General features: G+C 34.2%; 1 protein-coding gene across 2 annotated transcripts in view; it reads right to left on the bottom strand.

The window, feature by feature from the left end:
* Positions 1 to 22494, bottom strand: part of LOC132757831 (uncharacterized) — a 32731-nt gene extending 10237 nt beyond the window's left edge. Inside the window, exons 1-15 of one of the 2 annotated variants that reach the window (XM_060749274.1) lie at positions 22315 to 22494; positions 21138 to 21356; positions 19847 to 19858; positions 16956 to 17066; positions 16539 to 16661; positions 14389 to 14555; positions 13633 to 13990; positions 12506 to 13047; positions 11996 to 12164; positions 11553 to 11706; positions 6061 to 7046; positions 5180 to 5361; positions 2862 to 4035; positions 1825 to 2108; positions 150 to 318 (exon numbers count right to left, since the gene is read on the bottom strand). In XM_060749274.1, the coding sequence (XP_060605257.1) occupies positions 150 to 318; positions 1825 to 2108; positions 2862 to 4035; positions 5180 to 5361; positions 6061 to 7046; positions 11553 to 11706; positions 11996 to 12164; positions 12506 to 13047; positions 13633 to 13990; positions 14389 to 14555; positions 16539 to 16661; positions 16956 to 17066; positions 19847 to 19858; positions 21138 to 21330 (4624 nt within the window). In that variant the 5' untranslated portion in view covers positions 21331 to 21356; positions 22315 to 22494. The remainder of the gene's footprint in view (positions 1 to 149; positions 319 to 1824; positions 2109 to 2861; positions 4036 to 5179; positions 5362 to 6060; positions 7047 to 11552; positions 11707 to 11995; positions 12165 to 12505; positions 13048 to 13632; positions 13991 to 14388; positions 14556 to 16538; positions 16662 to 16955; positions 17067 to 19846; positions 19859 to 21137; positions 21357 to 22314) is intronic. The other variant, XM_060749275.1, reaches the window with a different exon arrangement.
* Between the last annotated feature and the right edge of the window lie 2766 nt (positions 22495 to 25260).

Here is a 25260-nt window from a genome sequence, read left to right as displayed (position 1 = left end):
TGACAGTTTTTTTTTTATAATTTATACAGTTAATATCAGTAATACATTACACAGTATTTTACTTTTAAATACATTTTTAAAACTTTTATGAAAATAAGCATGAATCTAGAGGTGTGCTGCTTTAAAATAACTACAAAAAAATTACATACCTGCAATGTGGAGATCACCAGCTACATACATAAACTCCTCCTCACCAGAACCATCTCTCTGACACTGCAGACATTCACCAATACATGTCGATGGAACATTTTTGTAAACAGCTTTGAGTGTCTCCTCAAGGGGAATTTCAAATTCTCCATCTTTGTTGTAAGAACCCTCCTGTAGACAAGTAAATAAAAATGTTTAAATATCTATTTTAACTATGTCAATGTAATCTATCTCAACTATGTCAATGTCATCTATTTTAACTATGTCAATGTAATCTATCTCAACTATGTCAATGTTATCTATTTTAACTATGTCAATGTAATCTATCTCAAATATGTCAATGTTATCTATTTTAACTTTGTCAATGTTATCTTTTTCAACTACGGGTATGTCAATGTTATCTTTTTTAACTTTATCAATGTTATCTATTTCAACTATGTCAATGTTATCTATCTCAACTATGTCAATGTTATCTATCTCAACTATGTCAATGTTATCTATTTTAACTATGTCAATGTAATCTATCTCAACTATGTCAATGTTATCTATTTTAACTATGTCAATGTTATCTATTTTAACTATGTCAATGTAATCTATCTCAACTATGTCAATGTTATCTATTTTAACTATGTCAATGTAATCTATCTCAACTATGTCAATGTTATCTATTTTAACTATGTCAATGTAATCTATCTCAACTATGTCAATGTTATCTATTTTAACTATGTCAATGTTATCTTTTTCAACTACGGGTATGTCAATGTTATCTTTTTTAACTTTATCAATGTTATCTATTTCAACTATGTCAATGTTATCTATCTCAACTATGTCAATGTTATCTATTTCAACTATGTCAATGTTATCTATCTCAACTATGTCAATGTTATCTATCTCAACTATGTCAATGTAACCTATCTCAACTATGTCAATGTAACCTATCTCAACTATGTCAATGTTATCTATTTCAACTATGTCAATGTTATCTATTTCAACTATGTCAATTTTATCTCTTTTAACTATGTCATTGTTATCTCTTTTAACTATGTCAATGTTATCTATCTCAACTATGTCAATCTAATCTCTTTTACTATGTCAATACTATCTCTTTACTATACAATGTTATCTCTTTAAAATATGTCAATGTTATCTATTTTAACTATGTCAATGTTATCTATCTCAACTATGTAAAGGTTACCTATCTCAACTATGTCAATGTTATCTATTTCAATTATGTCAATGTTATCTATCTCAACCCTGCAATGTTATCTATCTCAACTATGTCAATGTTATCTATCTCAACTATGTCAATGTTATCTATCTCAACTATGTCAATGTTATTTCTTTACTTTGTCAATGTTATCTCTTTTAACTATGTCAATGTTACCTATCTCAACTATCAATCTAACCTCTTTTTACTATGTCAATGTTATCTCTTAACTTTTCAGTGTTATCTCTTTTAACTATGTCAATGTTACCTTTCTCAACTATGTCAATGTTATCTATTTTAACTATGTCAATGTTATCTATTTTAACTATGTCAATGTTACCTTTCTCAACTATGTCAATGTTATCTATTTTAACTATGTCAATGTTATCTATTTTAACTATGTCAATGTTATCTATTTTAACTATCTCAATATTACAAATATGAAGTACTATAATAAAAGTATACCATACCAAATAAACTGTCCCGTCAACCAAGAATCTTGTAAACTGAAGTTTCCTGTCGGCCTCACGCTGTACAAATCGGAACGCCATGGCTGTAATATCTTGGAAACTCAGAGCATCCATATTGTTCATTATATGAGCGTAAGTGTCGTCATCGCTGATAAAAGCTGCACATACGCCATTGTAGTTCACGCCGCACTTCTGTTCTAACGTACGATGTATTCCTTCCGCCAATGCGTATACGGCATTCATTGTTGGAACAACACGAATATCTTGCTGGATCCGGTCAATGTCTGTTTGAAAGTAACATGATAATATCAATATTGTATTATAAAGGCAAAACTAAAATGTTTTAACTCTGTCTGGTAAAGTATTACATTATCCCTTAACCTGTAGGAAATGAAAGTAATTAGCTCTTGCTATCAGTCAAGAGTCAGGTAAACTAACATAAAAAAGATCATAATTCAGTAAATATCCATGCTAGAGTTATGGGTCTTTGGCAAGCGACATCCTATTTTGCTTTCAAATAAGTGTTTTAAGTTTAAACATGTTCCCTAGAGTAGTTTTGGATATACCATCTTGAATGCAAAAAAAAGTAGACAGTGACACCGTGGCCTTAGTGTGAACAATAGCTCTCCCTATTCTTTAAATAGTCAAACTTAAAATGTACAAAGCAACTTCTGCCTTCGAGGCCCTTTGTTTTTTTTTAGAGCAAAAGCCATTCTACAACAACAGCATGGGTTCTTTTTTCATCCAAATTATGATTTCACAATAAACTTAGAGCAACATCTCTCAGCAACAACACATATCTACATAGCCCTTAAAAAATTATTACTTTGTATATTTATCATTTCAAGTTTTGTGCCTTGATGAAAATCAAAGAAAGGACGTGGTCAGAACTAACAAAAGACTTAAGTACTGAATTTCTTTTTTAAATATTTGAGAAAGCTATCCTGGAGCTAGCTATCAAGTATGTCAGGTTTTAACTGGCATAAAATTATAATTATATTAAGTAAAAAAACTACATAATGATACATTTCACATACCTAATGCATCAAAGCTAGTATCTCTGCATGCTCTGTCATATTTATACGTTCCTGCCAGGTTACATTGCATGACCACCTCATAGTACTCACGGAACCACGGATTCGCATTTTCTAGTAGTCGGGTACTCTCACTTTCCAGATAGTACAAGAACTCCTCGATTACTACATTTCCGTCCATTCTGAAATTAATTGTAGCTGGTATAGGGGTAAATGAGCCCTGAATGGCATTTTTAGCTTGCGTGTCCCATGGTTGGTTGGCGATGAAAATCAGATTGGCAGCAGCTGATTTTGAATCTTTTAATTTTATCAAGTTTTCAATGTAACGATCAGGGCTTGCAAAAACTGCAACTACTTTTGTTGTTGACTGGAGAACATAGTCAAGAATTTGGTTTTCATCACCGTCTGTCTCAAACTCATATGAAGCCCCGATGCAAATGCCGAGGTCTTCAGCATACATGCGGAAATGCCTTACTGCATCACGGCTTCCTTCCTCTGGTGCATTTAGTGTTACGATATAACTGAAGCCAAGTTTATTGGACAGTTTGGCCATAGCTTCAGCAACACGGCCGTCTGATGGAATGGTACGGAAAAAGTTGATGAATTCGGACTTGTCATCAAGAACTGGTGAAGTAGCACCTGGGGTAACAGCAGGTACATTAAATCTTTCCAGAATTTTTGTAATACTGATTGTACTTTCACTTTCATATGATAACCACCCTGCTAAATCTTCAATATTAACATCAACATTTGCAAGATTTGAACCTGGAGTTGGGAAAGCACCAGAATACATTCCGGTTACAATAGCCGATGCTCTTATATGATCGGTGCAGCCGTCAAAACCCAGACCTCCAAGCCTGACATTATTCAACTTCACACCTGCCTGACCTAAATTTATTTGTTGTAAAGCAAAACGGAATGCCTCCGTGTACTGGAATCCATTGTCTTTTCTGAGATCAGCACAGCTGTATGGAGAATCGCCCTGGTAATGTACATCAAATATTCCTGGTATGATAATGTCACCGGGAATATACATGAACTTTTGGTTACCAAACAGGTACAAGCATTCCATACAGACGCCTGGACACTCAGATGACACCTGAGAAGTACTGCTGTCCCCAATTAATCTGAAGTTCTCTAAGTAAAGTACTCCCTCAGCTGGTTTATAATCGCCAACCTGAAAAATAAAATTCAACGAAAATTAATAATACCTAAAAATATCCGATGAAAATATATTAAAACATCAACTCTCAATAACATACAGAATAATTTATAAAATATAATTTGAACACACAAATTGTCATGTTTTAATGTAATTTTACCCTCATAATATTCTTATACTACAAACAGTATATATGGATATCTGGATAAAATACAATTTTATTAAATTTTGATTTAAATTTTTCAATTTAAATCAGCGCAATTACATGAAAATTGCAGACTCAGTTTAAATAAGCCTGTACATGAGGGATACTGAAAAAAGCAACATCCCTCATGCCCCTTGAGCACAAGAAATTTCATTCAGTCATCAACAGTATGTAAAGTCAATAGATTACATTGTTTTTCAATGGTATGTCACCCAATTCTGTTATGTCTAAGGGTATATATTTGTTGATAAAAAAAAACCTCCATTCATAATCATTTAAACTTGAAGCCTTCTGGAAGGAACAGAGTCTACCCATGTGACCAGTGCAGACCAAGATCAGCTGGCACAACCTTGCTGTCTGGTCTGCCGTCACATTAAAGTATAATTTACATATAAACTAGCATACAAGTGAGTTAAAAAGGAATTTCGTAAAGGTTGTACTGTCTGATCATGATCTGCATTGTTTATTATTCAATCAGAACTTAATAATGAATTTTCCCTATAAATGATGAATGGTTTTTACCAGACTGAAAGACGGACAAGTCCATTTGATATATTCACCAGGTTTAAAAAGCCCAGAATTGTGATCATTTTATTTTGATTAAGGATAAATTAGTCCCTCCATTGGAAAATCAGTCGTTTCATTTTCAGAAAATAAGGTGATAAGCTGCTTGATTTTCACAGACCTAAATTCTACTAGGTCAATGGACTGGCAAGCAATCCTAAAATCACATTTTGTAGATAAAATGTTCCAGAATATGTTCTGATAAAGGCTAAGAAAATTCATGCCTGGGTAATAACCAAACAAACCAAACAATCAAATATAATTCAAGTAACTGCCAGATGGGTAAAGATTTTTCAGATAAAGTTAATTTTGCTCATCACAATATAAAATGTATGTATGTGTCAACAACAAAAACTTAAAATATGATGAAAATTTACTATTTACACTTACATATGTAAATGTGTCCAGTTCTCCATTGTAGTTGAAGTATTTTGTTGGCAAGTTGCCATTGTTGTCAAAAAATCTATACGTATTTGCGTCTTCGGTGTATCTGGTTTTCCCACGAATATTTTGCAACAGAACCATTCCCTTATCTCTAGCATTGATAAAATCACCGCATAACCCATCATATCCTAAAATATGAAAATAAAATAATACATGTATGTTTATCTATATATATATTTTGTGAGCAGACATACTGACCCAATGATCCAGGTAACATTTTAAAATTTATTATGTATTACCAAATAAGCTAGCTTAAAATTGTTGTTTTGACATTCCAGCTTTACTGCTTGAGGGACTGACATCATGTTTAACTTGCTGACAGATACTAAAACTACCTATGCAACAGTGCAGACAGAGCTCAGCCAGCACGTCTTTGCCGTCTGATCATGGTCTGCACTGTTCCCCTATTCAGTCAGTACCGGTTCTTATTTTGAAATTTTCAATAACATTGATGATGGTTTTGTTATACAATGTTCTAAATGGATTTACTCATTCTGCAACAATCGATAATTTTTTTGTTTTTGTTTGGTTTTAAGTTGCCCCAACACTTTAAATGTCACATGCTGACATTCCAGCTTTACTGCTTGAGGGACTGACATCATGTGACTCTGTTCATTACTTCAGGTGCGAACAGGCACTCAAGTAGAACCCTGACATTATGTAACACGGATGAATTGAAGTTTCTTACCTGATTACCAGTACTTAACCGCTCATAATTTGAATTGTCTCAATATCATAACAAAGACAGTAGTTATATAAATAAAATTCCACTTAAATTGAAAAAAAAAAAGTTTCAAAAAAATTCAAAGATAAGAAATTTTACATACCTGTCCCACAATATTCCTTTAATGTTTCGTCAAGACCCTGTGCTGCTGCAAAAACACCATAAATTGTTGCTATCACATCAGAGTTCAGTTCGAAATCTTCGAACAATTTCTGATTTCCACATGCTACTTCAGAGCCCGTAGGATTAAACTTACAGCTGTAGAAGTTCTCAAACCATTCTTGCATCCATGGATTGGTCATGTACGTCTTAACATCTATATTCTTCAAATGTTGACGGAACCCTTCCAAAGTTGGCAATCCGCCAACAGAAGTGGCAGGCCACCATAGCTCAAAACTGATCATACCGTTGATGTAATCCTCATACCCTGCCACACTTTGTTTATTATCGCCTATGGCAGATATAAGTTGGAATTCATCAATAACATTGAGTTCCTTCATGCCCTCCATAAAATTGCGAAAGCCATATGAAAGCAGCATTAAAACAACAGGCTGTACGTCTGGTCGTGCACGCAATTTTTCAACAACTTCAGCGCCACCACCCATATCAGGAATTTCGTATGAGGCTACAATGCAGATACCCTCTTCTGCGGCAACTCGCTTTAAAACATCATTTGCCTCAATACCCCACATTCCAGTGTGGTGAACACTCTGTAAATATTTCCAGCCATTTCTCTTCGCCACATTCACGATAGACATAGCCTGATTTCGAAGGCCATACTGCGCTCGCAGGAAATATGGATACTTGTACATATCGGATCCATCTAGAGCCTCAGTGTATGTTTCTACTCCGATTACTGGACGTTTCATTGTATCCATCAAATTGGACATAGAAATTGCCATCCAAGGGTCAAGACCTCGCGCCATGAACACCTCTACAGTACGAGGGTCAAGCATGTTATCGCCATTCATATCTGTGATCTGGCGGCCATACCTCTGAACTTCAGTGATTAAATGATTGCTTAAAACTGGGTCCATACAGTCGTCAAATCCAAGTGCGCCAAGTGTTACTCCCTTCAATCGGCCAGTGCTGTAAAAATTTAAACAAAAGTTAAACGCACTTGCGTAATATAACATCCCAAATAATGTAATCTTATTGTTTGTTTGTTTGTTTCATTTTTCGCCTTTATCCAACGGTATTTCAGTCATATAGGTGGGTAGTTTCCTAACCATCGTTCCTGGAGAGTTACACCAGTACTAGACTACCTTCCTCTGCGCTAAACTACCAAAGCATCTCCCAGGGATCGAACCCACGCCAAAGAGGTAACTGGATTAGAAGTCATCGACTCTAACCATCTTAAGGTACTTCCATAATCTATTTAAGAAAGTACTATTTACTCTTTCAGGTGCTTTTAAAGGCATTACTATGACAAACTAGCTAATAAACTACATATAAAACAAGAGCTGTCCGTAAGACAGCGCGCTCGACTTTTTTATTGCTTGCCAATAAAAAAAGTTTTTGCAGTAAAAGGCAATACAAGAATCTCTGTATTTTTAAAGTGAACAATGGCCATGAGCATTAAGATATTTAGTGAAGAATTATTTTACTGAATTGTGTGATACCCTTGAACACTGCAGCAAAGTTTGAAATGTTTAAGTCAAAAGAGGGCTGGTAAGAAAGAAAAAAAAACTTTTTTAGTGCTTGCCTATAATACAAAACATTGACAGTTAAGGGCCATAATTCAAATAAAATCTTTGACAGAATTACCTTCTCCTGGACATGTTTGGGAATCATGATTGTAAACAAGTATTCCAACTTTCAAATTAATATCTCAAACAGTTCAGTCAAAAAGTGGACTGGTACTAAAAACTTAACCAAGATTCTAAGTCGATAAAAGGCCTTAATTTTTAAAACAAATCCTTGACAGAGTTACCTTCTCTTGCGTACAGATGGGGGTAATGATGTGAAATAGCATTAAAAGTTTCAAAGCAATATCTCAAAGGGTTAAGGCAATAAGTGGATTTTACCCATATTCAATGTATTTTCTAAGTCAAAAAGGGGCATAATTCTGTCAAAAACCTTGACAGAGTTATGTCCTCTTGTCTGTTGATGAAGGTCGTGATGGTAAACAAGTATGGTCAGTTTCAAAGCAATACCTCCAATGGTTTTGAAATAGAGTGAGGTGGTACAAAAAACTTAACCAAGCTCAATACACTTTCTAAGTCAAAAAAGGGCCATAATTCTGTCAAAAACCTTGACAGAGTTATGTACTCTTGTCTGTAGATGGAGGTTATGATGGTGAACAAGTATGGTAAGTTTCAAAGCCATACTTGTAATACTTCTGAAATAAAGTGGGGTGGTACGAAAAACTTAACCAAGGTGTGACGCCAACGCTAACGCCGACGCCGACGCCGGGGCGAGTAGGATAGCTCCCCTTTTCATAGAAAAGTCGAGCTAAAAATTGCTTCTTGCAGTGTTTTTATCACACAATACTTCATAGTTAAGGTATAAATATCTCAACAATTATATATCTTAAACCAATTAGATTTGTGAAATCAATGTCTCCTTAATCACATTTAGTATACATGCTTTTTGACTTCAGTTTGAAGTTTGAAAAAAAAACCTTTAGCAAAATTAAACCATTCTCGAGTCCGCTTTCTGGAACTGACAAAGTACTGGTTTAAAATGAGAAAATAACCCGCAATCTCGGGTTGATAGACAGACACATTGACCACTGCTACCTTATTCCTTCAAATACATTTTTTGAAGAAAACTATTTAGATTTTTCCTTTAAACTTGTGTTGTAGAATATACATGAACTGCATTGTTTTACACTGTGCTAGACAGCAGGAAGTCACCGAGCCTGGATGCCTTCTGATGACCAAACAAAACATGAGGGCCATGATGGCCCTGGGGTCGCTCACCTGAACATAGGCCCCAAGGGCCGGGCCAGTTTAAACCAAAGGGCTTTTATTTTAACAAACTTGGAAGACACCCATTAAAAGATATTTCATGATGTTAAGTTTTTACTATAGACAAATAATGAATAACAATGACTTTTGCCCCCTCCCCCTCTCCCTGGCAGGGCCAATTTTGACCCAAGGGCTTTTATTTGAAAAAAACTTGGTAAACATCCATTAGAACATGTTTCATGCTAAATATCTTAGCTCTAGCTCTTTTGGTTCTTTAATAGAAGATTTTTAACTTTTTACTCTATGTATATAGGGAAAATCAATAACCCCTGGGACAGGGCCAATTTTGACCCCAGGGCTTTTATTTGAACAAATTTGGTAGACACCCATTAGAATATGTTTCATGCTAAATATCTTAGCTCTAGCTCTTTGGGTTCTTTAAAACAATTTTTTTTAAGTTTTTACTATATGCATATAGGGAAAATCAATGACCCCCTGGGGCGGGGCCAATTTTGACTCCAGGGCTTTTATTTGAACAAACTTGGTAGACACTGATAAGAAGATGTTTCATGCTTAATATCTTAGCTCTAGCTCTTTGGGTTCTTTAAGAGAAGATTTTTTTGAGTTTTTACTGTATGCACATAGGGAAAATCAATGACCCCCTGGGGCTGGGCCAATTTTGACCCCAGGGCTTTTATTTGAACAAACTTGGTAGACATCCATTAGAACATGTTTTACACCAAATATCTAAGCTCTAGCTCTATGGGTTTTTTAGAAGAAGACTTTTTTAAGTTTTTACTATATGCATGTAGGGAAAATCAATGACCCCCTGGGGCGGGGCCAATTTTGACTCCAGGGCTTTTATTTGAACAAACTTGGTAGACACTGATAAGAAGATGTTTCATGCTTAATATCTTAGCTCTAGCTCTTTGGGTTCTTTAAGAGAAGATTTTTTTGAGTTTTTACTTTATGCACATAGGGAAAATCAATGACTACCTGGGGCTGGGCCAATTTTGACCCCAGGGCTTTTATTTGAACAAACTTGGTAGACATCCATTAGAACATGTTTTACACCAAATATCTAAGCTCTAGCTCTTTGGGTTTCTTAGAAGAAGACTTTTTTTTAAGTTTTTACTATATGCATATAGGGAAAATCAATGACCCCCTGGGGCGGGGCCAATTTTGACCCCAGGGCTTTTATTTGAAATCTTGGTAGACACTTATTAGAAGATGTTTCATGCTTAATATCTTAGGTCTAGCTCTTTGGGTTCTTTAAAAGAAGATTTTTTTAAGCTTTTACTATATGCATATAGGAAAAATCAATGACCCCCTGGGGCGGGGCCAATTTTGACCCCAGGGCTTTTATTTGAGCAATCTTGGTAGACACTTATTAGAAGATGTTTCATGCTTAATATCTTAGGTCTAGCTCTTTTGGTTCTTTAAAAGAAGATTTTTTTAAGTTTTTACTATATGCATATAGGGAAAATCAATGACCCCCCTGGGGCGGGACCAATTTTGACCCCAGGGCTTTTATTTGAACAAACTTGGTAGACATCCATTAGAACATATTAAATGCCAAATATCTAAACTCTAGCTCTTTGGGTTTTTTAGAAGAAGATTTTTTTAAGTTTTTACTATATGCATATAAGGAAAATCAATGACCCCCTGGGGCGGGGCCAATTTTGACCGCAGGGCTTTTATTTGAACAATCTTGGTAGACACCGATTAGAAGATGTTTCATGCTAAATATCTTAGTTCTAGCTCTTTGGGTTCTTTAAAAGAAGATTTTTTAAAGTTTTTACTATATGCATATAGGGAAAATCAATGACCCCCTGGGGCGGGGCCAATTTTGACCCCAGGGATTTTATTTGAACAATCTTGGTAGACACTCACTAGAAGATGTTTCATGCCAAATATCTAAGCTCTAGCTCTTTAGGTTTTCTAGAAGAAGATGTTTAAAGTTTTTTCTTTTGGTTGCCATGGCAACCAGAGTTCTGCATGGAATGGAATTCTTTGAACAACTTTGTTAAGGCTTCACACAAGGAACATCCCTGTGAAGTTTCATTATTATCTGCCTTATGGTTTAAGAGGAGATGTCGTTTGAAAAGTGTGAACGGACAACGTATGACGGACGATGGACGACTGACGACGTACGACGGACGAAGAGTGATCCTAATAGCTCACCCTGAGCATATGCTCAGGTGAGCTAAAAATAACTGCTAAAAAATTTGTCTATAGGTCATTATAGGACAAGAATAACCCTAACATTCCATGTTTGTTTGGTGTACAGATGGACAACTGGACAGCATGTAAGGCAGGAGATGTCGTTTGAAAAGTGTGAACGGACAACGTATGACGGACAATGGACGACTGACGACGTACGACGGACGAAGAGTGATCCTAATAGCTCACCCTGAGCATATGCTCAGGTGAGCTAAAAATAACTGCTAAAAAATTTGTCTATAGGTCATTATAGGACAAGAATAACCCTAACATTCCATGTTTGTTTGGTGTACAGATGGACAACTGGACAGCATGTAAGGCAGAAAAAGGTTAAATAGAAATGGAATTCCTTAAGAACGCCAAAAGTGTTGCAGGCTCAGTTTGAATGAGCCCTTTTATGGACGGTACTGGACCACGGTACCCATCCTCCCAACCCCTTCATATGTCATAAAAACAATACCTTGGTGCAAGCTGATTGTTTACATAATTCACAGCAAAAATGAAGGCCTGCATTGCCTGTATCCCTTGTTGTGCAGAGTTATCAAATGCTCCACATGATAACGGTACAGACCCAGGCATATGAACACTGAATGCAGCATTGATTAGCACGTCACCTGAAACAAACCAAAATATATAACAATATAAATCAAGTGTATCCACAATAAAGTATGCTTGATTGTTTGAAATCAGAAATTTAAAATCATTTTTTCAGCAATTAGCCAATATGTATATAACATGTAAATGACAAATTCCAACAAGAGCATTGCGTTCATTGCTACGTAGAAGTTTTAAAACTACGATGACAAGCATGACGCAGTGATCATCAAAAATAGCTTCAATTTTTCTACATAACTTTTTTTAGCTTAAAAAAAATGCAAGAGAAAAATATTTTGACAATCATACCTGGCATGTAGACGTATTTTGAGTCAATCAGGGCTCCTAAACATGGATTACAAGGCTTGCTTGGGCACTGTGACTTCGGAATAAATGGAAGAACTGTATCACGTGGTTCATCATAGAATCTCAGACGAGATGTAATTACTTCAAGTAACTCATTAATGTAAGTGGCCACCTGTCAAAAATAAAATAAAAGTATTTATATATAGATTTAAAATTATAACTAACATAAAATATCAGTAATATTCTCTTTTAGTTTCTAGCAATTCTTCATAATGGAAAAGAATGAAATCACACTTGTTCTTTGTTTACATAAATCAAGGGATTAAATACAAATTACTTAGTAAAGAATTTGCGAAACAATTTCTATATATACTTTTTCTAATTATCATCTAAATTGAATTTGATTTCCGACAAATATATATTTTTCTCTATATAAATATAGATATACATATGTGAAACTTCTAACTAACTATTAAACAAACACTTCTGAATGAAAGTCAGTTGAAAACTTACACTTTGAAACTTGAATGCATCCCCATATGGATAGTCATTAAAGTTGAAAACTTCGAATGACGGATTGGTCAAATCGTTGCCTTCAAACTTAACCTGTGCCGCAGCATTATATGGGTCAAGACTGAATGAAGCTAAACTTTCAATACGTTCTGCCTTCCCATACATGAAATCAATATCTCTCATGTAGTTGTTATAGAAATCAGCTGTCGACAGTTGTCTCAACGCTGCGCACATTCCTCGCTGGCCGCCACACAACACGGCGTGGGCTTGTTTCAAGGCACGTGCATAAATATAGACACCATGTACAGCAGGCTCGACATACTGATCTTGAACGAATTCATTTCTCCTCTGGGTTTCTGTTTTGACCGGACAATCTGTCGTATACTCAGAATTTGTTACACCCGGCAGACGACAGTTATAGCTCTTCATATGCATGTCTTTATACCAGGGATTCTCATCGGACGGGTTGTTATTGTCAATTCTCACCCAATGGTCCTCAAATTCAATGATCTTACGTCCAGATGGTACCACAGAAATCAGTCCTAAATGTAAAATTGCAAAAATAATTCATACATTGCCATTTTCTCATATAAAATTCATCAAATTTGGTGCCAAGCAAATTGTTAAGACTTTCTCTTACTGCATACAAATGTAATAATGCTCTGACACTTCACATCATAACAAATCTAATATACAAATAATTGTGGTCTTCTAAAGAACCAATAAAATTTTACAGAACAATATTAAGTCAAAAATTACAGCAATTTATTCTCATGGAAGGCAAACAGTGGTTTGAATAAAAAAATAAATGCTCTTTCAAAATATTTCTTACTGGGGAAAATGACATGGCAGCATAATAGATCAAACAATAGAAACCTATTTCCAAATGTCTGGCTTTATACCTACTTAGATAACCAACATGTCAGTACCTCATCTACTTATAAACTTGATAAGTTACTATCAATATTATCTGCATCAGAATCTTATGGGTTAGGTAAGAAAGGTGTCCCAAGGTTAGATTAAATAGCTGAATAGAAAATATTAAAGATATCATAAAATATTAATACAGATATGTATGTTGTTCACTTTAATTAACTGATGCAATTGAAAAAGATAGATTGTCAAACCTCTTGGGTATTTCTGTCCGGGAAATGTTTCCGATAACGAAACGCTGTCAGTTACCACCCATTGGAGCAAACCAGCATTGTCCTTAACCTCTCCACGTCGCAAGAATGCCTCAATAATCATATTGTTTCCAAGGTAGATCACTCCAGTTGTATTTGTTGCCATGACGTTGTCTAATAATCCGTCAACAGTTGCGTCAGAGTCGTCATTAGGGTCAGCAGGGAAAGCAGCGGTCAGGCAGATTCCGGCTTCAGCCAGGTACGGGCGTATGGCTCTGTAGGCTTCCCTACCATAGCTGTTATCAGTATGAACAACGACCACGTACTCCCAGCCTAGCTGCTTTATAAACTCTACAATTGCCTGTTAACAGACAGAAAAAACAAAATCAATGGACATATTTTTATTGACTTGTAAAATAGTAAATATAAAATGAAAAAAGTTTATTGTGTAAACCTGCCATATCTTTACTACAAGAATATGCTTCAAACGCATCAAACTTTGAGGAGCATTACATCTTTAAATCTTTATTCCAAAATCCATTAAGGACCATTTGCAGTTACAATGACTTCAGGCCTAGAGAACCTAACTTGACTGGCTCTGATCTGATCAAATGAATGAATGAGCACTCAGGCTTCCAAATATACAAACTGACAGGCTTTTTATTTAATATAACAAGAAACAGTAAGAACAATTTTTTTATAATTTTGCTCTAACAATATATTGAACTGTTTTTTGCTATTTTTTAAAAAAAAACTTACTTTAGTCAATGGACCATCTGGTGGTATAGTACGCATAAAGTTTGGATATTTCTCTACATTGGATAGAGCAGGGGCTGATGAAGTATAAGAAACCAATGGAAGGTTTCGATTGTGGGCCATTTCATGCATAGCCATAGCATTTCCACTGGCCATTTGAACATACAAACCTGAAATATACAATAATCATCAATGTGCATTATCAAAATGAACACATCGCCTGTGTATTCAGTTAAATTGATTACAAAGCTAATATGCTACATCAAAATGAACACAGAGCATGTGTTTTCAATTAAATTGATAGCACAGCAAATGTGCTATATCAACATGAACACAGAGCATGACTGTGTTCATTTAAATTGATTACACAGCAAATATGCTATATTAAGATGATCACATAGCCTGTGTGTTCAATTAAATTGATTACACAGCAAATATTATATATCAAAATAAACACATAGCATGATTGTCAAATTAAAATAAACACATAACAAGATGTGCTGTGTTAAAATGTGCAAACTATGCACTACAAAACAAACGAACTCGCTCTATTAGAATAAACACACACCTTTTGTAAAATACTTAAGACAACTAGAAATGTGTCATCATGCCACGGATGCCCCCGCATGCAGCCAAAATTTCAGATGGTGCATTAATTATTTTTTTCATTTTAAGTTCAAAGCCCTTAAAACCTTTAATGTTAACACAAACCATTTTCATACAATGTTCAAGGCACTGAAATTATTCAGTCTTAACCTTTTAAAAATAGCATATTGCATATTTGTAGCCAAAATAATGGCTAAAAGTATGAGTGCTGAAACTGAAAGTTCAAAATTTTTCCAACATTCAGGAAAGATAAGTTTGTCTAAAATCATTGAACAACGACCAAATTCAAACTTAAACTGCTTATTCCTAAGATGTATCTATATTATTTTCAAAGTGAAATTAGGGACATAACTCTGCCAAAACATCATCAAACCATGACCAAATTCCATCTTGACCTGCCCATTCCTTTGACATATCTATATGTCAAATTTAAGTTGAATATGTAACACTGTTGGGTAGATAATGAACAGAAACTGTAAATTTCATATTATTTTCAAAGTGAAAGGGGCATAACTCTGCCAAAAATCATTGAACCATGACCAAATTCGAACTTGGCTTGGGCATTCCAAAAACATATCCATATGTCAAATTTGGGTTAAATGTGTTAAACCATTGGGGAGATAATAAACGGAAACTGAAAATTTCATATTACTTTCAAAGTGAAAGGGGCATAACTCTGCTAAAAATCATTGAACCATGACCAAATTTGAACTTCACCTGCGCATTCCTTTGACGCATCCATATGTCAAGTTTGAGTTGAATGTGTTGTACCTTTGGGGAGATAATGAACGGAAACTGAAAATTTCATATTGTTTTCAAAGTAAAAGGGGCATAACTCTGCCAAAAATCATTGAACCATGACCAGATTCAAACTTGACCTGTATTTTATTCATGACATATCCATATGTCAAGTTTGAGTTGAATGTGTTGTACCGTTGGGGAGATAATGAACGGAAACTGAAAATTTCATATTATTTTCAAAGTAAAAGGGGCATAACTCTGCCAAAAATCATCAAACCATGACCAAATTCGAACTTGACCTGTATTTTTTCATGACATATCCATATGTCAAGTTTGAGTAGAATGTGTTGTACCGTTGGGGAGATAATGAACGGAAACTGAAATTTCATATTATTTTCAAAGTAAAAGGGGCATAACTCTGTCAAAAATCATCGAACCATGACCAAATTCGAACTTGACCTGTATTTTCTCATGACATATCCATATGTCAAATTTGAGTTGAATGTGTGCAACCGTTCTTAAGATAATGAACGGAAACTGATGATGACGGAATGACAAAATGACGGAAGGACGGAAGGATGGAAGGACGGAATGACAGAACAGGGTAACACTATATGCCCCGGCCATTACATGGCGGGGGCATAAAAATCTATGCTATTAGAATGGACACATGGTCTATGCCCTACACTACAGACAAACTTATTTGCTCTAACTGTATGAAATTTTATACACAAAAAATACAATATTAAGAAGTAAGTGACTACGTGTGAATTTATGCATGCATAAAATAACAATAAATAAATTACCGAGCATTAGTTTGTCTGTATTTTTCTGGCATTCCGTCTCGGCAGCACCAAACTGCGGGAACAACATTTCTGCCTTACTGATAGCAGTTGTCACACTGCTACAATAATCATTTGCTATCATTCCTGTAAATAAAGAAAATAATTTAATATGGTAACAACACATGCTTTTTAAAAATATCACGTTTTTCTGTTGGGTTTCAAATCACCCTGACAAAATACCAGTCGCATAGCATCTGCCAAGTGCTCAAGTAAAACCACCAACTTTGGGTGTCCTCCTCAAATGAAAGAATTTAAAGTCTATTGTAACATTCAAACACAAAGAAAATGAAAGTTTCAGAGAAGCAGAAATATTCATTTTACTGTCTCGAAATTAAAGACTCTGATTTGTGCAAAACAAAAGCTGAGGTCCATGTTTACCTATTTTGACTCCTGGAATGTAATAGTCTGTTAAATCTTCGCCATTTAGAACTTCGTTTATCTTGTTTAAACGATCGAGGGCCCAGCGAATGGCTTCATACGACTGCATGGCTGTAATATAACAATATATAGATGTTTTATATCTTAATTCATTCAGTTATAGGTATACCTAACAAGTTTAGAATCTAGTTTTCTATATTATTCTATCATTTTATTCTTTTTAGCTGAAAAGATTCGATATCTAAAAAACTGAATCATAAAAAATAGTTGGAATCTATTAAGTCAAGAACAAGCAATACTCTTATTATAATTGGTTTTTAATTTATGCTTTTCACTTACAAAAATGCAACTCCCTCAATGATGTATTGAAATGTATCCTTTTTTTCTATTGAAGAATTCATATTAAAAAAAAACTAGTAAATATAACAGGCAAATTTGATGAACTTAAAGTCTCTGCATTTAAATGATAATGGAATTGGGTGGGGGGGAATAATTGTAAACATTTAGATTACATCAGCACCTATATTAAAAAGGAATATTATACATATATCTTTATCTTTTAAACAAAAAGGACACTAGAAATAATAAGATTACTATAAAGGCAGGACAATAAAAATGCACAAAAATAAATGGGTAATACTATTTCAAAAAGACTAAGGTTTTTAAAAAGATTTTAAGCAGAATTTTATTCCATATAAAATACTTTTAAAAGTCTACATACTTTGTGAATATCAAAAATGTGAAGATGTCATTCATGTATAAAAAATCAAAAGTTCTTGTAAAAAATATGTTAAGATCTCATTTATGAAGTGTAAAGATCTTATATCAAAAGTGTTAAGATCTTACATGATACAAAAAGTGTAAAGATCTCAAGACATATAAAAAGTGTAATAATCTCAAGACATATAAAAAGTGTAAAGACCTCATATAAAAAGTGTAAAGATCCTCATATCAAAAGTGTAAAGATCCTCATATAAAATGTGTAAAGATCCTCATATAAAAAGTGTAAAGATCCTCATATAAAAAGTGTAAAGATCCTCATACAAAAAGTGTAAAGATCCTCATATAAAAAGTGTAAAGATCCTCATATAAAAAAGTGTAAAGATCCTCATATAAAAAGTGTATATTATAGTTTTTATATCTTCATATATTGTGTATGGTACGTCTTTTATTAAAGTATCAAAATAATAAAGAAGTGCTATTATAGTAGACAAACACAAAGATTGATATCTGATAAAAATTGTCTTTTCTCTGACTTAATATAGTGGTGAAAATAAACAAAAGATATGAAAAGTCAATGATTAAAAAAAGTAAAGATAATATAACTCAAGTGACTACTGACTAAGTGACTGTCAATTCATGAGTGCTTTACCATGTGTGAATGAACACTATCTATCTCCATTAACAAATATGGTAGTTTCATTTTCCACTCATTTTAGAACATAAAATTCAATTCACAGTTTTAGCCCCACTTCCAGTAAAATTTCAAAACTTCCCATATAAAACAGTAAAATAAGGTGTGACTGTGTAACAAAATAGTCACAAGTAAATACTTAGTCTTCAACCATATTGTTAAGATTAACAAGAAAAACTCTCATTTCATAATTTTTCAGATTTTTGGCTGGAGTAATACAAGTATTTTTAAACATAAGCTGGCACTCTAGTAGAACCACTGATTGACATTCAATTTATAACCAGCTAAAACGACCACAGGCCTTCAATAAGTTACCTGGATAGCTTCCTCATAATTATTCATGACAGAACCTGACTTGCCAATTGGGATTCGAACCCTGGGACAGTGATGCAGGGTATGAGATTTGAAGACAGTGACCTTAGCCCCTTGGTCATGGAAATCCCTACTATTTGAATATGCTTTTAAATTCATTCATTACATGGAAATACAATATTCTTCATCAAATCTGATAATGATGTACACTGACATTATACTAAATGTGTTCAAAATCTGATTATATATGATAACACAAACAAAAACAACATTGTTCGCTAATTTTCTAAACTTTGAATGAACAATACTTTGAATAAAGTTCGGTAACAGCTCAAAAATACAGAAATTTTATTCTTGCAACACACACATACATGATCAATAACTTTTCATTGCTTTTTCATTTGTATTTGTATTATTCATTCAAAGCTTTTAACAAATCAGCCTTCCAAATCAGTCTGAAGAAAGCTTATCTGCCATTGGTCAGTTCCATCCATTTTTAAACCAATCAGAAAAGATCAACTTCAGACTGGTACTAGTTCATAACACAGTGGTATGCAAAAAGTCCCTATGAATATTGTTTCTAAATTGTCATCCCTTATAAAATTTTAACATGGGTCTATTACAATAAAAAAGATCTGAATCTTAAACATGGACTGTTTCAAATTCAAAGTTGAACTAGTCCTAAATATATAAAATCTTGTAATGTAAGTTTTATAAAGCCACCTTGTGCATACCAACTAACATAACTTTAAAAATATCTGGAAATAAGCAAACAACATGCAAACACTAAGCTATATACATGCAAAATAATTGTACTTGAAAATTTCACTTTTTCAAAAAAAAAACAACTTTGAACAAACAAGTATCTAATTTATCCCTTGCATTGCAAAAAGTGGAGTAGACATAGCTAAAATATTGTGACTGATAGCTTTTAAGAGTTACGCAAAATTATTTCCCCTTCTTTTATTAATGTTAAAATTAAACATGCATTTACATGTAGATAATATTCAATTATAATCAACTGACAAGGAGTTACTATGTTTTATTATTACAAAATACCATTTTTAAAAAGTGAAATTTCCATTTTCAGACATACATGTTTGCAAAACATTTAAAGCAAAAACATTGAAAGAAAATAAACAACAAATTCAAAAACAGTTTATACCCTCCTCAGAATCTGTAAAGGAAAATCAGTTAACACATACAATTACACATTGGTTTTACAAACAGAACATGCATGCATAAAGCCATACTACACATATGTCATTCCAGGCATCAATAGTACCCAATTCGCTGTACGCATATTTCAAATTTCAGAAAAACATGCAGCTGTTGTTAATTAATTAGAAGTTCATGCAACACTGTCGTTGGGCATTGATTAATACCAGTATACAGGCAGGCTGGTATGCTCTAGTGGGTACCTCGGTCCAAACTTGGTATACGTTCATGTTCAGGATCATAAAAAGGGTTAAGAGACCAGGCAACAAAAGAACTATGAATATGTTTTACATTTTTTTTGTTAACCATTTATCAAAGAATTTATCTATTACAAATACAGTAGAGACTTTCATATGTGACTTTCCAAGAGACTTATTTCGTCCAACAATCTAACTGGCATGAAAGTCCCTGGTGGGATTCAAACCCACAGCAGTGTAGGGAAAATGCTTTGAAAATAGTAACTGACCTGAACCACTCAACCACAGAAGCCGGTGGTATACTTGTTATAGGTCAATCAATAAATATGTCTCATTCTTATTATATATACAAACACAAACCACTCAGAGCTTTATCGATAATTAGAGCTTTGGAGATTTAAAACTTGTATTATCAAGATTAAATATGAATATCCACTTTTATAAGTGTCTGTTTTACTTATACAATCATGCAACATTTTCTTTTTATTCATGCTCATGCAACACAACACTAATTTCCATTCCTGTATACATAAATACAGCAGAATTTTAAAGCTTGGTGTTTATTTCACGCATTTAAGCCAATCAAATGAAAGCACAGTAATACTGCATTGCTTAACACAAATTGTGAAACTAAAAAGCACAGCTGGAAACACCTACATAAAATCTAACAGTAAGATGATGATGATTCTGTAAAAATTCTAAACTGGCATTCCACATGGGACAATTTAACAACCCTCTTGGACAATGATCTTGCTAGAAATGTTTTCTATACCGAGTAAGGAACAAAAGAGTTGGATTTTAGGGACCATTTTGTTGTGTACAATGCCAGTTTAGAACAAATCAAGACTGAAAATATTACATTCTGATAATGCTCTTGGGGGATTTCCCCGTTTCGTAAATTTCTAACTGTAATTTTTTATTCACCCCTATTATAATTTAAAATTTCTATTGCACTTTCAAAATGGAATATACCCTATATAGGAAATGGCACACAGGAGGTTTTTTTAACGATATTGACAATGAGCAAAAACTTCAATATACCTCCGGTGCGAATCTCTCCACAGCCTACACCATTATCGTTTGTCTCGTGGAAAGCAAAAAAGCCTGCAATAAATGCGTCTGCATCGGCTTGAATGACGGCCTCGTGTCCCGCGCTGTTACAGTTCTGACGCGTCATAGTCTGTCCATTTGTACCAACCAGCAGAACCGCTGCAAGTACTAGTGGAGTCAACATCTCTCCTAACTTTTATTGTGACAACCCTACAAAAAAAATAATATAAAAATACCTAAATAATGTTGACATTTTAATAATATGTTTAAAAAAGGAAAACAGAAAGGACTTCATCAACGAAACTTAACATGAAGTAAAATATTAGGTGAGGTAATATCACATCAAATTTTAACTTAACTTAAAAGAACTCAACTGGCGTCCATGGCATTTATAGATCAACTGTGGTGGCACTTTAAACAGAAACGTATGCAAAAGATGATAAGAAATTCACTCAGAATTAAATCTAAAATTAATTTTTTATGCGATTCTTAGTGATTCTTGAGTTAAGAGCATGTTAATTTTAACATAACAATTTTGGTTATTTTGCACAATTCTGGGAAAACAGAGCTAGTGAATTCTTCATGATCTAAAATTTTTCACATTAGTTATAGGTTATTTTCATGGTACATAAATCTCAATAATGTATATTTTCAGTCCTAGTATGTCCAAAATCCTCGTGGAGTCCCTTTAAAACAAAACCAATGGTACATGTATTTCTGTAAAATATGAGATATTCTAATAAAACTATGAAAAATTTAAAACATTTAAAATTTCAAGAAAATTTCAAGAAAGTTTGCAAGTATTACAATATAGGTATATCTGGGACTTACTAGACTCATTCAGTATGTGTCTATGGAATTGACACTGGGGTCCAGTGCAAAAAGAGATAACCAATTAACAGATTAACTGAGAATTTTCACTGTGAATTTGCAGTTTTGACATTCTAATGGTTCTGTACGTTTCCAGCTATTTTGAATATATCTATTAAATAATACAGAAAAAATGTATCATTAAAAGACATAGGATCTAATAGCAAAAACATGACAAAATATTATAAAATAATCTGTAAATGTAGCAGTACAGTACTTTCTACCCCACCTTATGAAAAATTTGTAAACACCAGCTAGCATGCCTTGATAAGTTTTACCGGTTAAATTAAATAATTACCTGTTAATTAATTAACTGTTCCACATAACAACGAAATAAAAAGGTTTTTACGTCTGCACACACACACCCTATTCCTTAAAACCGTCCGTCTGTTCGGCTTTTTTCTTCTGTCACTCCGAAAATTACACAGGCAGGGTGTTGTATGTCCAACAAGTTCTTCTATTTTTAGACGTACCTGTGTATTGTAAACGCCGCAGCTATTTTTAGACAGACTCAAAACCAGTATGACAAGTTGTTGCGCGCATGACTGGTCGCTGTAGTATATCGGTTTTACATATCGTTCGCGCATCACTAAATTTCCCGCGGGATGAAGGGGAATAATCGTGCGGGATAACTTGAAATTTAAAAGGAAACAAATTAACTGATAGCTTTTAATTGTTTATGTCAAGATTCTTTGAGTTTGTCCATGCGCTTCTGTGTATTTGGAGCTTTATATTACTCTAACCAATCTTATATGGTATGGGTCTATACTCAGTCAGATACTAAAATATACATGTATGTAGTATATGTATCTGATCTAGTAAAGATATCCCAATAAAATGAAAGATTTTCACTTTTTTGTTGTCACAGCTTCAGAAGAAGCGCTGAACATTTAGTCTTTGAAAGTCGTTCAGCACACCAATGGCTGTTAAATTGTGCCAGGAGGCATATTATATGCATACTTCACAATCCCCGAATTTCACTAAACCTCCAAATTAGTTTCGCCCAACTGACGCCCCCGCATTGTCATGTAGAACGGCACGTAAATGTCTCATTGAAAGTTTCATGAAGTAATAGTTATAGAATATATACGAGGACTTTACCGGCTGGTATCAGCGCATGGGGCGACAACAAGGGTCAATCATAGGAAATTAATCGAGACGGAACGTCGAGATTAATTTCCATGATTGACCCTTTTGTCGCCCCATGCGCTGATACCAGCCGGTGAAGTCCGAGTATTTATTCTGTAACTGTTTTATCGCATGACCATCACGACTTTTTTCTTCTCTCGTAATATTTGCTTTATTTAAGCATATAAATATTTTAAGAAATACCCACAGAAATACACCCACTAGATGCCGTTGAAGGAACTGGACATAAATAACCATTTCACGAGGTAAGTTGATGCAATTTTTTAAATGCGAAATAATAATCATCTTTCCAGCTCATTTTCAAAATATAATCAAGGAAAGATTGTCGATAAGTATCCCGGTGTATATTTCAGAGGTATGTACGCGTATTTTTTTAAAACTAACGACAATGTAGTGATTTTACTTCCATCTATTAATAATAACGCTAGAATATTATGTTCATATACCTGTAGTGATTTACTGAATGGCTTACTGGTCAGAATCTCCTGTAAAACGAAGACATTGTTTAAAGTAAAAAAAAAAGAATAATTTGACCATTGTGTCAGATTTGTCCTCGAGGTCAGGATGCAGAAAATGGCGATTACTTTCCACTGGAGTCACCATCTTTATAATAACTGCATTTTCAGATGTTGAAAAAAATCGAGATGATATATAAATACATGTATTTAAAAAAAGTCTGTAAACTGTGTAATGTTTTGTTTTGCTCTTTTCCAGGTATGCTCATTTTTATATTATTTGAAATAAAATAATAAACTGGGCATGCGCGAGAAAGTGTACTGATACCTTATTTAGAGCACCCCAAAGCGTACTGATACTTCATTTAGAGCACCCCAAAGTTTTCCAATACTGAAATTTAGAGAACGCCGATCTTCAAAGGAAAGTTGTGGCGGTCATGCGATAACACTTACGTAAGACCGCGTCAGCGGATGTTTATATAACTTAATAAGGGTCCATCCGCCCTTTGAGGCACTAAGAGTACGGAGCACTCGTGCACGTGCATTTATATATATATTTTATACTATAATGCCGAAATTGGCTTTAAAACCGGTGCTAGGGGCATATTTGCATGTCCATCAACCCGGGTGTGCAACATTTTCTTTTTAACTGAGCAGACGACTTCAAATGTTTCATCATTTATGTTATAATTTTATTATAGAATGTTACGTTCATTAAACAGATGGACTATAGCTATGGAGTTTACTTAGCATTTTATGCAGCAATATTACTATGTTAACTATTAATAAACGTATATCACTCAAACTGAAAACGGGTGGACATTGTTGAATATGCATTTTGTTATACAACATGTACTAGTATTTGGCTATAATGTTAGACATAATCCGGCTCTGTTTGACACTAAAGTAATACGATAAGCATGGCATAATTGTGGCAAAATCATGTCCGAGACAAAGTGAAAAAATCTTTTGATGTGAAGGTGATATCACAGAAAAATAAACTGAACCACAATTTCTGTGTCACCAACCTTTTCTTTAGTAAATTAATAGATTTAAGTGCTCATACCCCAATATGCAACCAGATTTTTCAAAGACATTTGACCAAACAGTCAGCAAAAGACTTTTAAGACGGTGCCTCTGAACTTGCAAATTACAGGCACAACAAAGGTCGCTGTCCTTGTAAATCATTAAGCTAGGATCAAGATGGACAAAGAAATGCTACATAAATATATAATTTCAAATCCTAGCAAAATTGGTCTAGAAGTTGCAGCAATGAATTGCACTGTTCAAACTATTGATACAGGGACAAAGATAATCAGCGTTGATTGTAAGTGAACAACGCCATCCATATTACAAAAAAACAAAACTGGAAAAATACACAAAAACTCTACGGATATTATATCTAATTCAATACTTGCAGTAATAAATGCATGCATCTAAAATTTGCTGACACAAGACCTAGCTGTTTGCAATTGACTTGCATTTTGCTGGCTACAGTTTTACTGTTATATTATCAAGGCCGTCGTCGATGGTCGGGCCGGTCCGGCCTTTTTGGCCAAAAATGAGTAAAAAAAAAAACCAAATAAGAACACGCATCGCTGATTAGAAATTTGACACTTAACTGGCCCCTTATGCAATGC

The sequence above is a fragment of the Ruditapes philippinarum genome, unplaced genomic scaffold (genome assembly GCF_026571515.1).
Source record: "Ruditapes philippinarum isolate M1 unplaced genomic scaffold, ASM2657151v2 ctg64_1_1_1_1, whole genome shotgun sequence".
Taxonomy (NCBI): domain Eukaryota; kingdom Metazoa; phylum Mollusca; class Bivalvia; order Venerida; family Veneridae; genus Ruditapes; species Ruditapes philippinarum.
Note: the sequence above shows the minus strand (reverse complement) of the source record. Positions and strands in the feature narration are given on the sequence as shown.